Source organism: Malania oleifera, chromosome 7, assembly GCF_029873635.1.
Source record: "Malania oleifera isolate guangnan ecotype guangnan chromosome 7, ASM2987363v1, whole genome shotgun sequence".
Classification (NCBI taxonomy): domain Eukaryota; kingdom Viridiplantae; phylum Streptophyta; class Magnoliopsida; order Santalales; family Ximeniaceae; genus Malania; species Malania oleifera.
The window spans coordinates 20,352,594-20,368,929 of record NC_080423.1 but is presented as its reverse complement, the minus strand read 5'-3'; the positions used below and the strand labels follow the sequence as shown (position 1 = coordinate 20,368,929).

The 16,336-nt window shown below is 35.7% G+C and overlaps 1 protein-coding gene across 6 annotated transcripts in view; it reads right to left on the bottom strand.

The window, feature by feature from the left end:
• LOC131160227 (uncharacterized) overlaps positions 1–3,845 on the bottom strand; it is an 88,823-nt gene extending 84,978 nt beyond the window's left edge. For all 6 annotated transcript variants that reach the window (XR_009137964.1, XR_009137965.1, XM_058115662.1 and 3 more), the window contains exon 1: positions 3,530–3,845. Coding sequence is in view for 4 of the 6 variants with exons in the window: in XM_058115662.1 (XP_057971645.1) it covers positions 3,530–3,830 (301 nt within the window). In the remaining 2 variants the exon portion in view is untranslated. The remainder of the gene's footprint in view (positions 1–3,529) is intronic.
• Between the last annotated feature and the right edge of the window lie 12,491 nt (positions 3,846–16,336).

The window sequence follows — 16,336 nt, the reverse complement described above, 5'->3', positions numbered from 1 at the left end:
CCAAAATCCAAGAATCTGTAAACTCATCTGACTCCAATGAAACCAAGCGCGTATCACCATCACCGCTCCCAAAGTCCCTTTCTACAACTACATTCGCCGCCGTTGATGAACCTTCCTTGCTTTCAACACCTCCCTTCCTCCTTTCTGGACACTTGGGTTTTAAGCGCCCTATTTTGTCGCACTTAAAACACTGTACGTCCTTCTTCTTCCTGAACTTGAACCAAGCCCTATGGCCGCTCGATCCACCACAGAAACCGTTCCTCCCATGATCCCGATTCTCCTTCACCACGAGCCCTTCAACATGTGAACCTTCGTCGCTAGCCTTCTTCCTTTGGTGGAACCCCAGAAACGCACTCGTGATATCCTCCAACTCCATGGTTTCTTTTTCCCAAGTTAGCATCGTAACCAGGTTTTTGTATGTAGAAGACGTCGGTAGGGAATTTAGTAGCATCAATGTCTTATCCTCTTCCTCAAACTTCACATCGATGCGCTTCAGATTACTAATGATTTGATTAAAAGTGTTGATGTGCTGAGAAAGGTCCAAACTCTCTGCCATCTTAAGCCAATAAAGCTTTTGCTTAAGATACAACTTGTTCGTAAGCGACTTGGACATGTACCGGCTTTCAAGCTTCAACCAAATCGTAGTTGGCAATTCCTCATCCATGACGTTGTACATAACATCATCGGCCAAACAATGTCAGATCATGGAAACCGCCTTCGCTTCAAGCTCTTCTAACTTGCTTCATTCATGTCGTTCGGCTTCTTTCCGTACAAAGCCTTCACCATCCCTTGTTGCACTTGTAGATCTTTCACCCTTCGTTGCCAAAGCCCGAAATTACCAATTCCCTCGAACTTGTTTACATCGAACTTAATTGAAGAGACTCTAGCCATTGTAGAACCAATAGCTCTTATACCACTTATTGTTGTTCGTTCAACTTGAACACATGCAGCAGAAGCACACAATCAAACACGAACAATCAACAACCACCAATGCAATCACTCAATGATGAAATATACTCAAGAAGCAATCAAACAATAATAAGAAGAAGCAAAAACACAACTAGAACACACAAGATTTACGTAGTTTGGCAATAGCCTACGTCCACGGTAGCAGCACTTCAATTTTCACTATGATCAATGTCAAAGCTACAATCTGTAGGTTACAATATTGTTTAAGTATGAACCCAATGCCTATAGAAGGGTTCTAGTAAACCTAAACTACATCTATAGTGATCCCTCGAAGGAAAATCCTACAGATAAGACCAATCTACAAGTCCCCGAATTCAAATTACGTAATCTATGCCGATAGTAATTGTTGATGGTTTAGCCAAACCATCGACGGTTGGGGCTGAGAAAATAACATCCTGCGTACTGCCTAAAACCGTCAACAGTTAGGGCCCAATCCGTCGATTGTTTGCCCTTAGTGCTGCAAACTCCTATCATGAAATTGTCTCTCACTTCACGTAACTTTCTCCGGTAATGTGATCCGCTCTGAATATGAACCACATCCCCAACACCTATGATAGATTTCTTGGTTGCCACATTTGTGCTCTAGGCCATAAAGACTATTATAAGTTGTTGCAAGGATTATAGGAAATGTTCTCGTGACAATTGAAAGAGTCGTCGTGTAGGTTTGGGTGGATGTCATACTTGAATGAAAACACAATATGAGGATTTTCTTGTAACCAACAATTGTAGGGTAGTATACACTTTGTAAGATTTTTAAGGCATGGGTCAATGGGGATTAGGGTTGTCTGTTTTAAAGTAGTGTAAACCCTTTTTCTCCTTATACTTGGGGGATTGTTCTTGTAAGAATCATGGACATACATTAAGTAGAAGGACTAAGCCTTAGTTTGGCCTCTTGTGGCTCATGAAAACAAACTTTTGGAAAGGAACTAATATAAAGGAATTGATTCATTCATGCAAGCCCCAGGAAATTTGTCTCACGGGTTTTTGGTTGTTTTTTTCCCCTCATCCATTTTTCTATCGAAATTGGGGATACAATTTGTTTTTGGGAGGATATTTGGGTGAGTGAGACTTTGTTGGAATCTTTAGTGCCTCATTTGTATAGACTACCTTCCATTCATAATGCATCAGTTTTACAATTCTATTCTTCTAATGGAGGTGTATTGTATCTTGGGACTTCCATTTTTTTTTTTCTGGATTCTCAATAAGAGAAATAATCGAGCTCACTTTCCTGTTAAGCATTCTGAATTCTTTCAAGCCTAATAGGAGAGGGGATGCTAGGCTTTGGATTTGGGGCTCTTTGGTGTCTTTTTCTTCAGTCTTTTTTTTGTCCACCATACTAAATCTCTTCGCCGTAGTGCCTTCTATTTGGATAAATTTGTGTGAAAGGCTAAAGTCTCTTTTAAAATTTGCCCTTATTTTTGGACTTTGGTTTTCAACCGAGCTAATACGACAACTTCCTTCAGACTAGGAGGCCTCACAAAGCTCTCAGGTAAGATCTTTGCATGATGCATTGTGAGAAGAATGAGATTAATTGTCATTTATTTTTGCATGACAGGTGACAAGATTTTCATGGAACACTCTGTTTTTCTGTTCTGGTGAGGTTGGGTGGCACCGCAGGCCGTTCATGAGCTCATTGCATTGCATTTTTAGGGTTTAGGAAGGAGTAGGGAAAAGAAAAGGTTGTGGAGTTGTGCGGGTTTTGCTCATGTTGTGGACACTTTCCTTGAAAGAAACACCAGAATTTTTAGAGATCAGAAGACTCCCTCGAGTTTGATTTGGGGGAAAAGCATTTTTGGTTTCATTTTGGGCTCATTCTTTTGGGGTTTTTCAGGGTCTTATGCTCTCTAATATCCAAAGGGACTGGAAGGCAGGGTTGATCTACATCTTTTGTATTTTCTCTTTTCCTGGTTTTTGATATGTTTTGGAGGATGCCTAATCCTCTTTCTATGTAATTGTTTTCTTATTTTTGTCTTAATAAGCTTTTTGTTAACTTTTTGGAAGTAGTTAACCTTTTTACACCCAATAAATTTTAACAAATCATGTGATGCAATATCATTTAAAATGTGCTTTTGTGATACTTTTCTTGTAACGACTAGAGTTTTCTGGGAACAAATGAATAATTTGTTCTAAAAAAATATATAGCTTCCAAATCCTAACTTCCTAAAGCTCCCCAAACAAACAAAAAGGAAACTTTTTAAAGATTGAAAAAGTGGTTTACAAATCTGCTGTACGCAACTTCTATTTTTTTAAATGAATAGTAAGCGGAACTCTCCCAGAAACCAGTTTAAATAGGTGGATGTCCAGTTTCTTCTCTTGTTAATTTGCCTGTTTCGCAGTGGTATCAGAGTGTGTTTAGGCCCCAACTGAAAACTTTATCCCAAAACAAAATTGCATAGACAATTTGGCATTGTTCTTCGGTTCAAACATCTTCCTATGATCCAAAAGAGTTTGGGGACTAAAAAATCTTCCTAAGTCCTCACTGATACGTATACAGATATCTGTACAGTTCAGTATACTTCCTCGTGACACATTTTCTCCGGAACTGAATGGAAGAGATTACCTGTGTTGGAGGTAGATAACGCCGTGAAACGCTGCCGGGCTCTTTTCGTAAACTTCGATGGCTTAGGAGAAGCTTGGCGCGTCTCTGCAGAACCGACTGCTCGAAGAAGAATCGATGGAGGCAGTAACGGTGGTTGGTCGGAGCTGAGTTCAGGTTTGTTGCGGAGATGACGAAAGCGGGAGTGACGGACGGAAGAGAAAGGATACATGTGGGAAAGAGCTCCCTCCATTTCTGTGGCCAAAAGCCCGAAGGGCAAAGCTGCAGACAGAACCATCGACTCCCCACATTTTAGGATCAGCATTTTTCCTCTTTTCTCTTTTTAACTTTTGCCGGTGAAACGGATTAACGGAATGACAACTTGCTTTTGAGTTCAGTTTAAAGGGCAGGTTTTCACCGAAATAAAATTTTGAACAAACTTCTTGTTAAGAAGTATTATTCTGAAACAGACACATGATGTTAAGGGATTTTTATTTTTTTTATTTTCTTTTAGGTAAAAGCCACTCACAGAAGATTGGTAAAAAAATAAAAAATAAAAATGAATTTTTTCTAAAATTTTAAAATTTTCAAAAATTCCCTCTCAATTTCACAAATTTTTTTATTTTTCTTTAAATTAACCAAAAAGACATAAACTTTCTTGATCAAAAGACATTTTTTTCTTTAGGCAATATCATATGAAGAGAAGTATGTAAAATTTTTAAAATGATAGGAAGGTGTATGAAATTTTTGAAATATCAGGAGAGGTTCTTAATTTCTTTTACCAAATTTTAGAGAAAATTAATGTGTTTTACCCTTTTATTTAACATCGTTTAAATTGTACAACTGAAAATAATTCATCTTAGATTTTATATCTTTTTAAATTTTTTAAGATCTAAATGTTGGATCTTGTTATAAACATTATTTAATCAATGTCTCTTAGATGACAAGGTAAAAAGAGTTTGTATATTAAATTTTTATTCTAATATGAAACTTGTTCTATTAATTTTGTGATATATTAATTATGAGATACTCTAATTATGCCACTCCTTATCAATTATCTCAATAATTGAACGTCAATGAAGTTTATGAAATTTTTGAAATCTCAGGAGAAACATGTGCGATATTTTAAACCCAAAAGGAGGTCCATCTTTTTACCAAACATATGCATCAATGTTTTTTATCCTCTATTATTATTATTGTCGCGACGCCCCGGACCCGCCAAACACTGCAAAGGTGCGGCTGCGAACTGGGAAAAATGGGGTGAATTTTTAAAAAGTATTTTCGTGGAAAAATAAGATGTGATGGACCTTTTGGAGTGCGGTTAGAACACTTGATTACTACCCAATTAAGGGTAGAATTGGTCTGCATTACCAGAGTCAGCTTCGGGAGTTCGGTTACGCAAGAGGAAGGTATTAGCATCCCCTACGCACCCGTTCTTACGAACGGTATCTAATTAATCAAAAATTATCCCAAAATAAATTTAATAAGCCTTTAAAAATTAATCCTTTTCAAAAATCAAAAAAAAAATGCACAAAATAAAATACTATATAAGTATTCCCTCATAACCAGGGCATTTCATACTCCGAAGAGCTCAATGTCTCCCTTTGCAATCATCGGAATGGAAAATTGAGAAAATAATTTACAAAAATACACTCCTGGAGTTTTGAAATCTTTATAGAATTTTCTAAGTGAAAAGTAATATTCCGAGAGGTTTTTGGAATTTGTTCGGGATGGAAATGATTTTCTGGGCCTAAAAAAATACTTTTGCGATTTTTTTTCTAAGTGTGAAAACATTTTTTGTGATTTTGGTGATTTTTCAATATTTTTCCCGAACTTCAAAATAGTACAAATAAAATTAAGATGAAAACCATGGAAGTTAAAGTTTGAAAATATTTTTGAAATTTTCTAAAATTTTTGGGCTTTTTCTAACATTTTTGTGAACTTTTCAAACATTGAAATGATACAAAATAAATAAAATGAAGAAAATCGATGCTAACTAGTTCAGGAGGAGTGAACAGGTCAAACATTGACTGATCCCGGGGGAAAACCACTTTAAGGTCTTGGTCAATACCAATAGTCAACACACGTTGCCTTTCACGTGGGTTGTGTGCGTTCAAGTGCATATTAAAGTGTGTGCAGGAGAATGTGCACGGTGTCATGTGTGGTGTCATGGTGCGTGTGGGTGCATAGCATATGTGTGTGTAGCAAATAGTGAGCATGCATGACGTGTGAATGATGCATGATGCATATACAAGAATGAGCATGCACGCATGCATGATGTGTGATGGGAAGGCGCATGCATGAATGGATCAAGTCACGGGTGATGATGTAATACATGAGTGTACGTGTGCATGGGCAAGAATGAGCATGCACGCATGCATGATGTGTGATGGATGCATGATGTGTGATGGGTAGGCACATGCATGAATGGATGATGTCATGGATGCTGATGCGTGTGTGCATGGGCAAGAATGAGCATGCATGCATGCATGCATGCATGATGTGTGATGGGTAGACACGTGCATGAATGGATGATGTCATGGATCATGATGCATTTGTGCGTGGATGTATGTATATATGCATGTGGGCATGTAAAGTGTACGTGGTTGTGAGTGTTAATATATGCATGAATGTGTGTAAAGACGGGTGTGCGCAAGAGTTTGTGTGAGTGAGTAAACAAGTTTATTGACATTATAGGTCACGCCCAGTTTTGATAATAACAAAATACTTGTTGTATTTGACAGCTATATAAGGATATGTGCAGGTATATAGTTGGCAAATCAAAATGATGGCACATGAAGTAGAGCGTGAAGACCCTGAAGACCATATTTGTGTTGTACTATAAATTCATTTTTATGTATTGCGAGTATGTAATAGTAATTGGAAGAAAATGGTCTATAATAATCTAATGCATTACATGCATAATATGATAGGTTAGCTCAAAGAGACCTAGAATGACCTTAGGACCCACATGCATACATAAACATATATGCTTATATGGATAGGGTGATTGCATAAGGAAATTGGAACCGAAATGCATTAAAAATGCAAGTTCGATCGATCGAACTGGAATGTATAAAGAGGTCAACAGTTTGACCATAGCTAAGTTGACCGTACCTTACCAAGTTCACACAACTTGGTCGACCGAACTCCCACACAGGCAACGTTTGACTCCTCGGTCGACCGACCGGATTTATACTTTCAACACCCTAGTCGACTGAACCCCCACATGGGAGAATCCAACTGCCCGATCGACCGAACTTCATAGTTCAAAATCACCTGGTCGACTGAATAGCGTAGAAATGGAAAAATTACCCTTAGGACCCTTAGTCTGGTCAGCTGAACTCTCAGTTCAAATTTCTCCTGATCGATCGAACTTTGTCACTTGGTCAACCGAATCTCAAGTCCGGTCGACCGGTGCTCTTGGGTTGGAAATTTTTTTTACCATAGTTAAATTTTTTAAACAGGGTTACAACAACAACAACAACAAAACCAAGTCTTAGTCCCACGAAATTTTTAAACAGGGTTAATTGTGCTAAATTGTTTTAAAACAATCCTAATAATATCCTATGTGTCCTAGACGATTATAATTATGGGGTAGTCTATATATACCCCCTCATTTGAAAATATTAGCACCTAATTAGCAACCTTGATTAGCAAAAATTTCTGAAATTCAAAATTCTCATATACTCGTTTTGAAGCCTCCTACACCCACTCTTGTTAGTTCTTATTGCAAAAATCCCTTCGTAAGTGTATGCTTGAGTGTCCTTGTTATTAAGCCTTTGCTCTCCCATGCTTGGTTGATTGAGATTATTTTCTTTGGGAGCAAAGCTTTAAGTTTTTCCTATGAGACTTTATTGATAAGTCTTCTTTAGGGAAACTTCATTTGAGCTTGCGAGTATTGCATTCTCATTGCAATATCTCAAGGAGTTCGCAATGTTTTTTGATTGCTAAAAATATTTTTCAAATCATCTTCAAATATCTCGTGTAATTTACTTTGAGAAATAATTTGTTGAGATATTTGTGCGTATGCAAAAAAAAATTTGTTGCAACATCCTTTGATTGATTTTATCTTATTAAACACAAGATCAAATCGTTTTATAAATTAAATCTGAATATCTCTTGAGATTTATATTTGTAGAAAAATATTTTTTGAGATATTTAAAGTGTGCTAAGGATCTTTGTTTGTTCATTGTGATTGAAATCATTATTTTGACACAAAGATCATATCATTTATACTCTCACGCACTGATTGCAATATTTGTATAAATATCTGAGAGTAGACATTTAGACCACATTAAGCTTACTTCATTATATCATTCGGTGATGTATTGATTATATTGGGTACATATCTGCTTTACTGAGAAGCATAATCACTGTACCAGTTTCATTATTGAGAAATACTATTGTATTCCAGGCGTGGCTTGAGGGGGCGGTAATTCAGTTCGGTAAGGATTGGTTGTAAAGGTTGAGATCAACTCTGTGCTAATTGACTTGGTTGTTTAGGTGCCGCTCCACCCGTTAAGTGAGCTTTATAGTGGTAATCCTTGTATTTGTTAGCCAAGATAGAGACGTAGGTAGTTTTCTGAACCTCAATAACATTTATGGGTGTCATCTCTTATTTACCGCTTTCTGGTGCATGCTTGATTAATTTTATTGTGCAATTTAATTTCCACTGTATTTTTAAATTAATTTAATTTATCTGCATTAGATTGACCATAAGGTTGTGTAATACTGCTGTTAGGGGATTTAATTAGGACATTAATTTTTGAAATATCAATTCACCCCTCTCTTGGGTTAACGATAAAGCTAACAAAGTTAGTACACAATGTAAGTAAATAAGATAACATACAAGCAAACAAATATTAGTAAGCAAGTAAAATAAATGTTAGTAAGCACATAAAATAAATGTTAGTAAGCAAGTAAAATAGATGGGTTAGTAGGAGTTAGTGGGGGTTAGTATGCAAACAAAAAAAGTAAAATGGGTTAAGTATGCATGAGTTAGCATGGGTTAATATGCAAACAAAATAAATAAAATGGGTTAGTATGTAACACCTTGGCCCTCTAGGTGGCCCCGGATTGTTACTTAACACATATAATATACAAACCTTCCAATACCTTATATATACAACTCGCCTAAATAAGGGAAAAATGGGTGTTTCATACTAATATGTATAAACATACATAGCGGAAATACAACATCATCTAATACTTACCAAAGTTTCTAACTGTTCTCATATACATTTATACATAATTAAAACATAATCTGTTACTGCAATCCCCGAAAGACAAACACTGACTAACATCTCACCAGCTCTAACAAGAACTGTCTGCTATCTAACTCAACCCAAAAGAACGCTAGGCTTGATCCCTTGGAGGACCTGAAAATACATTTTTATATTAGGGTGAGACACCTCTCAGTAAGACGGATTACATTGTCATCATTGTGTGGTTAACATGAGATTTTGTGTTTACATAATACTGTTATCATTAATCATTTAACTGGCATTTAAAATTGTACTAAAATGTATATCTGAAATCACATGCTTTCATAATAACATATTGTTGGCTCAATATAGCCCTTTCTATAGTAAATGTTTTCATATATGCCTAGAAAATATAGCCTGGTCTATAGGACTAGCGTCGTCATGCTATCACATACACGTGCGACATGCTTCCCCCCATAACGGGTTGTGCGGCCCAAAGGCTGGACCTAGCAAATAGTCAGCCAACTAATGCTAAGTCAAACATAAAGTAGTATGATGGTGCCTACTCAATCTGTACCCGAAGGCCGCCCGAAGGTTGAGTCATTTGGGATTACTGCATCAAATGGAGCCCCAGAAAACCTTTGGGGAGTACTTTACCTTGGTCACCAATCGTCCTTCCCATCCACACTCTCAATATGTGGATTGCACTTCTACATACATTTACCTACGGTATCGTACTTTAACATGACAACATAATTACAGGGCTCTACTATCATATATGACAATTTATATCGTATAAAACTGTATTCATAATTCATTTCATATAACTGTACATATCTCTACTACATATCTGCTGGATAATGACTTGGTAAAAACCGGCATATCATATCATATCATTTCTCATATCTCATATCTCGACGTATAGCCGTCACATTTCAGTATTTCACAAAACCTACTCATTTAATGCTAATTAAAAATTATACTCATGCCACACAATATTTTTCATCATCTAATTCATAAATAAATCATCTACTTGATAAAGTAATTTCTGTTGCTAAAACTAGGGTATGAATATCTCCAAGTTGTTATTTTATTAAATATAGGTATATAGCTAAATACGGAAAAAAAAAATTGGTGAAAATCAACCCTACCACTTTGGTTAATTTTTAAAATAAGCTTGTGGCTTAAAATAGCGATTTCCAACCGGTGAAAACGTTCATAAGGACTTATACTATACTTTAAAAGTACCATACTTAAATTTAAACGGTTGGTTTCGAAAATAAAGTCGGTTAACTGAACCCTAGGCCTGGAAACCCTTGAAAAGTCGTAACTAAAGGAAAGTCAAATAACCTTACAAGATACATTAACATCACTTGATGCAATTTTTTGGAAAGAGGCTATGAATGATGAGATGCAATATTTGATTTGCAATAAAACATGGAAATTTGTAGATTTACCACTGGGTTGTAAAACCATGGGGTGCAAATGGGTCCTTAAATTAAACTCAAACTGGATGGGCCAATAGACTAGTATAAAGCTCATCTTGTAGCTAAACGGTTTAAATGAAAAGAAAAGCTTGATATTTTTTTATACCTTTTCTCTAGTTTCTAGGAGTATTTTGTTGGAATATTAATTTTGATTGCTGCAATTTATATTCTACAAATCATCAAATGGATGTAAAAACTACTTTTTTCATGGGAACCTATATAAAGAAATTTATATTGACTAACTTAAAGGCTTTATAGAGTTTGTCCAAGAAGATAGAGTGTATAAGTTAAACAAGTCGCTTTACGGCTTAAAACAAGCTCCAAAACAATGACATGATAAATTTGATTCTTGCATGATTAAGAATGGATAAAAAATCAACTGATTCTTACAAGTGTATTTATTATAAATCTTTGGAAGATTTACATATTATTATTAGCCTCTATATGGATGACTTGCTAATTTTTAGTTCAAAATTGCATGTTATAAATAAAACAAAAGATACACTCAAAAAACATTTTGAGATGAAAGATTTAAGTGAGGCTAATACTTTTTTAGGCATGAAAATTACAAGTTCATGTGATGGTATATTTCTTGATCAGTTGCATTACATTGAGAAAATTTTGAATAAATATGGTTATAATAAATATAAGCATGTCTCTATTGATTTGAATAATCACTTATTTCATATTGAGAATAAAAATAAAGTGATTAATTAAAAGGAATATAGTAGCATTATCAGTAGCCTTAGATATGCAATTGATCTAACTAGACTTGACATTGCATATGTAGTTGGAGTATTCAGTAGATTTTTTAGCAAGCCAAGTGAAGAACATTGGAATGCTCTTGAGTGTATAATGAAATATTAGTTGGTACCAAAGGTTATAACTTGTTTTCTCTCTAAGTATCCTAGAACACTTGAAAATTTTTGCGATGTCGATTGGGAATACTTTGTCAAGTGATTCCCTCTCTACCACTAATTATATTTTTTTACTTTAGGTGGTGGTGCTATTTGTTGGAAATCTAAAAAATGAACAATGATAGAAACTCTACTATGGAAGTTAAGCTAATTGCTTTAGTGTCAGCTAGTGAGGAAACAAGTTGGTTAAGCGATATGTTATATAAAATTCTATTTTGGGAAAAAACCAATACCACCTATCCTAATTAATTGTGATAGCACTACTACAATTTGTAGAGTGAACAATTGTTATTATAATGGCAAATCTAGACTCATAAGAAGGAAGCATAGTATTGTGAGATCATATTTAAGTAATGACATTATTAATTTGAATTATATAAAATCTTTTGAGAATATTATAGAATCACTAACTAAGACCTTTGGAAGAGAAAAGGTTTAGAATATATCGAGGTGGGGTGAAGCCTATAAAATCAGGAACTATGTATGAGGATACCTAACCCAAGGACCAAAAATCCTATAATTGGGTTCAATGGGAAGAATGGATCATATAGTTGTCATAAGAAATGTATTATTATCTTAAACTCATCCTTAAAGTGTAAGTGCATTTATATTGTAATTGGGAGGTCAATTTTTTAAAAAAATTTTAATGATAATTTGTATCCTTTATGAGTGGGAAATTAGAGTTATGTGAGCACCTTTGGCAAATTTTACCTATGTTAGCATGAGAGGGGGTCATTCTCTATGAGAATTGGACTTATTCTCAAATATGCTCATGAAATTGGGATTAGCATGAGGCTGAAATGTGCTGACTATTAAAGGTCGTGTCAATATCTAGATGTGTGAGAAGTAATACTTTATTTCCCTTAAGCAGTCATAGTTCAAGTTTGAGACAACTACTGCCTTTGGAGTAAAGATTGTTGTTCACTAAGTGAAAGCTCAATGCAGAGCACACCTTCATTATGCATAATTATCCCTCTTTGTTTGTTAAACTCTCTATATGCATGTTGCCTATTTATATTAAAATTAGGGGGAATTCTTAGTTTATTTTAATATTTTAATATTGTCAAATTTTATTAATCATCTTGAGAAAGGCATGTACTTTGGAGTTAGACATCTATTTAATCGAGTCTTTAGAAAGGGGTATATACCTTGGAATTAGATACCTATTTAATTGAGTCTTTGTTTGATGTTTTTCATAAACTCAAAATATTAAGTGTACCTTGATTTTAAGTGTTGTGTTTCTATAAATAGACCCTAAAGCATTGGCTCTACATATAGTTTTTTACACACAATTCTTTTCACATCATGCTCATCATACTGTCTTATTGTTGATGCTCACTTTGACTCGAAGGTTTTCCTACTTGAGTTAGTGGGATGAAGAGAGTCTAAGAGGCTTTATTTACAAATTAGAGGCCCCTCAAGGACCTTATGGAGCTTTATTGGTGTTTGGCAAGTTTTAAGAGAGCCCTCAAGGTTTTGGGGTCTTTTAGAGTTCCTTTAGGCCTTCCACACTGCCCTTTACAGCTTTATTGAGCCAAATTGGGGCTCACAAGGCCTTTTTGGGCCTCCTTGAGGTATTAAGAAGGCTCCTTGTAGCCTTGGGGAGCTCAATTGGGTGGCCTAAGAGCTTGCTACATAAGCCCTAGGGACAAGGTTGTAATTAACCTCCCCAAGGACACTCTTATCCTTTGAATTTTTTAAGAAAACCTAACTCCTCCTCATTGCCTATAAATAAAAGAGAAGGAGGGCAAGGGAGAGAGGGGAGGAGCTCACTTGGGATGTGAAGAGAGAGAATGAACTAGAAAGAGAGAGCTTGGGAGAGAATAGGTTAAAGAGAGATTAGGGTTTAAAGGAGAGAGGAGAGAAAAAAAATATAATAAGAGAGAGAGAGAGAGAGAGAGAGAGAGAGAGAGAGAGAGAGAGAGGGGGGGGCTACGACCATAAAAGAAAAGAAAAGAGATAGGGACTAAGGGGGCTATGACTACACAAGAAAGAAAGGGGCAAAAAAAAAGAGGGGGGGGGGGGAGGAGAAGAAAAACCTTGAAGGGAAGGAGAGAAAGAATAAAAGACAGATAGAAATATAAGACTAAAAAGGGGGGTTTGTAGCTTAAAAAAAAAACCCTTGGGAGTAATCGACCAAAAAGAGGAGGAGCACCAACTTGTGAAGCAAAAGGGAGCTAGCAACCTCTTCATGTGGAGAGCTAGAAAAGAAGTTCACGAAGTTGATGGGGGTGAGCTACTTAGCTTGATAGAACGGGCACTAATTTGATTTCTTCAAGGTAATCTCTTCCATTTTTAGTTTTTTTTATATCATCTTGGATTTTTTTGTTCTTGTTTATCATGATGTTATATATGTGTTAAAACTTGGTTGTTTTGAGCCATTACGACTAAAGAGGTGTAGGGAGACTAAAGGTAGTTGTTTCAAGTTTAGGGGGTTGTGAGATTAGGCTACAAGAAAGGAAGTTAAGGGTTGTGAGGGTGTTAGTGGTCAAGGTAGGCGATTACTAGGGTTTTTGATAAACCCTAGTTATTTTATGCCAAGGTGAGATTCTGCGTTTCTTTGAGCAATGTGTGACAACTACTGCTGCAAACAACAGTAGCTATGTTTTCAAGTATCTTTTAGGGTTTTGCTAAGTTTGGCTATAAGCAGTTGCAAAAAGGAGCCTACTTGGGGTTGTTTTTTTGGGCTGTGTTAGGGATGTAAATAGCAACAATAAGAGGCTACTTGGGTCTTTTTTTTTTTTGTTTTTGTTTTTAAGGCTTGCATTAGGGTTGTAAGTGGTAGCAAAAAGGAGGCTGCTTGGGGTTGTTTTTTAGGGCTACATTATGGTTGTAAACAACAGCAAAAAGGGGGTTGCTTGGGATTATTTTTGTTGGATTTGCATTAGGGTTGTAAACGTTAGTAAAAAAGAGGTTGCTTGCGGGTGCTTTTAGGGCTTCATTAGGGCTGTAAGCAACAACAAAAAGGAGGCTACTTGGGGGTGTTTTTTGGGCTGCATTAGGGTTGTAAGTAGCTACAAAAGGGGCTGCTAGGGTGCTATTTTGGGGCTGCTAGGGTTGCTATTTTGGGGCTGCTGGGGTGTTGTTTTGTGGATGCTGAGGTTGTATTTACCCACATGATATTGCTATGACTATGAGAATGCTTGTTCTAATGAAAGTTTGAGATTAATATGCCTGCTATCACTTTATGCTTGTTATCAAAAACCCGCTTTTTGCATGCATAATGGTTTCTTGAAGGCTAGCTCATTTCTTCTATATCTGATATATGTGGTACGACTTGCAAAATGCTTTGATTCTAATGGAAATTTGAGGTCATTATGAACACGCTCACCCATCAATTCATCCATATTGTCTATTTGAATGGTTAGCATGACACCTTACACTAAAATTGTGGCCTTCTTGAGGGGAGATATAATTTAATAATGTAGGATACCATATCGTAAGGAGACATATCTCTTGGAAATTGTCATTATCATAAGGTGTGGTTACATCAATTATGTGAAGGCCATTGCAAATATTGAATGTTTAAGTTTGATGATGCTTATGGGCACTTCCCCTTTGTGCAAGTTAATGTTTCTTTACTTATGTATGCATGCAAGTTATTGAATGTACCTTTTGGTTATTGCATGATTCTTAGCGAGTCTCATCATTTATCCAATTTTTGTTCAAAACCTCTCAACCTGGCTGATGATGAGACGACAAGGGGGTTTCACCGTGTGGTACTCTCTCTCTTTTTTCAACCCTAGACAAGGGATAAGTGCTCTCCATTAAATATGTATGGGCAAATGGAGTCAATGCTTGTACCCTGGGATTGATGTTATGGGAAAATTTGGAATCCTTTTTTTTTTTTTTTAATGTCCCTTTCCTTTTTTAAAACTCCTTTCACATTCTTTCCTTTAAAGGTCAATGATGATCCTAGCAATTTTTCAAAGAACGTTCCTTTCTGATCAAAATTGAAACTTTCTTTTTTAAAAAATGTCAAATCTTTCTTCATAAATGATGATTGCCTTAATTAAGGATACTCTACCCAATCAAAATAATTGGAACATCAAAGATTTAAAAGCCTTAAATTAGAGAGTTAACTAAATCTAGAGCATACTCTCAGTGACTATGAGATTTTTCAAATCCTTAATCTAGGGTTGACTCTATATTTACATTAAAACCTTGATCTTCAATCATAAATTTTCAATATCTTCAATCAAGAGTTGACCCAATCCTTACATTAAAACCCTGATTGCCAATCAAGAATTTTCAAATTCTCAATTTAGGGGCGACTCTATCTTTGCATTAAAACCCTGATTTTCCATCAAGGGTTTTCAATATCACTGTATCCTTGAACGAAAACCTTGATTGCCAATCAAGATTTTTCAAGTCCTCAATTTGAGGTTGACCCTATCTTTGCATTAAAACCCTAATTTTCAATCAGGGATTTTGAACATCTTCAATCATGAGTTGACCTTATCTTTACATTAAATCCTTGATTTTCAAATCCTCCATCAAGGGTTGACTCCATTTTTGCATTAAAACTTTGATAGTTAATCAAAGATTTTTAACTCTTCATTAATGACTAATTTATTTCAACCCTTCATTAAGGCTTAAGGTTAATCAAGATATTTTCTCACTCCCTCAACATTGAATTTTCTATTTTCAATCATTAGATTGGGGCCAAAAACCCCTATTTGTTTAAATTTCAATCACAAAACCTCACCCATCTCATCCAATCCATTATTAAAATTAAAAATTTTGATGGCGAACTTCCTAAACCATAATTCCAAAGGGAATAGTCATCTTTGAATTTAAGGCAATCATTCAAAATAATTTTTTTTATAATATCTTCTATTTTAACTCTTGTTTTCAAAATTTAGGATAAGCTGAGGTCAAAATCTCCTTTCAAACAAGAGTATGTCAAAACTATCACCCCTGTTGTTTGGACTCTTGGATAGTGATTCTTCACTGGATGACCCAAAAAGGGATTTTCCTTCCATTTTTCTTATTCCTTTTTATTTCTTAATTAGGACACACACACGCACACACATAGCGGTAACCGTTCTTTGAACAAGTGTTATAGGGTGCTGGACGATTAATCTCCCTTAAAATGGTTGGTCTAGCACCTTCTCTACACATAAATGTACTCCCGAGCCCATTTTCTTTGGACCATAGACCTTTTTAGGCTTTTTTTCCCCTTTGTTTTCTCTCTAAAAGAAGATAAAGATGGTGATT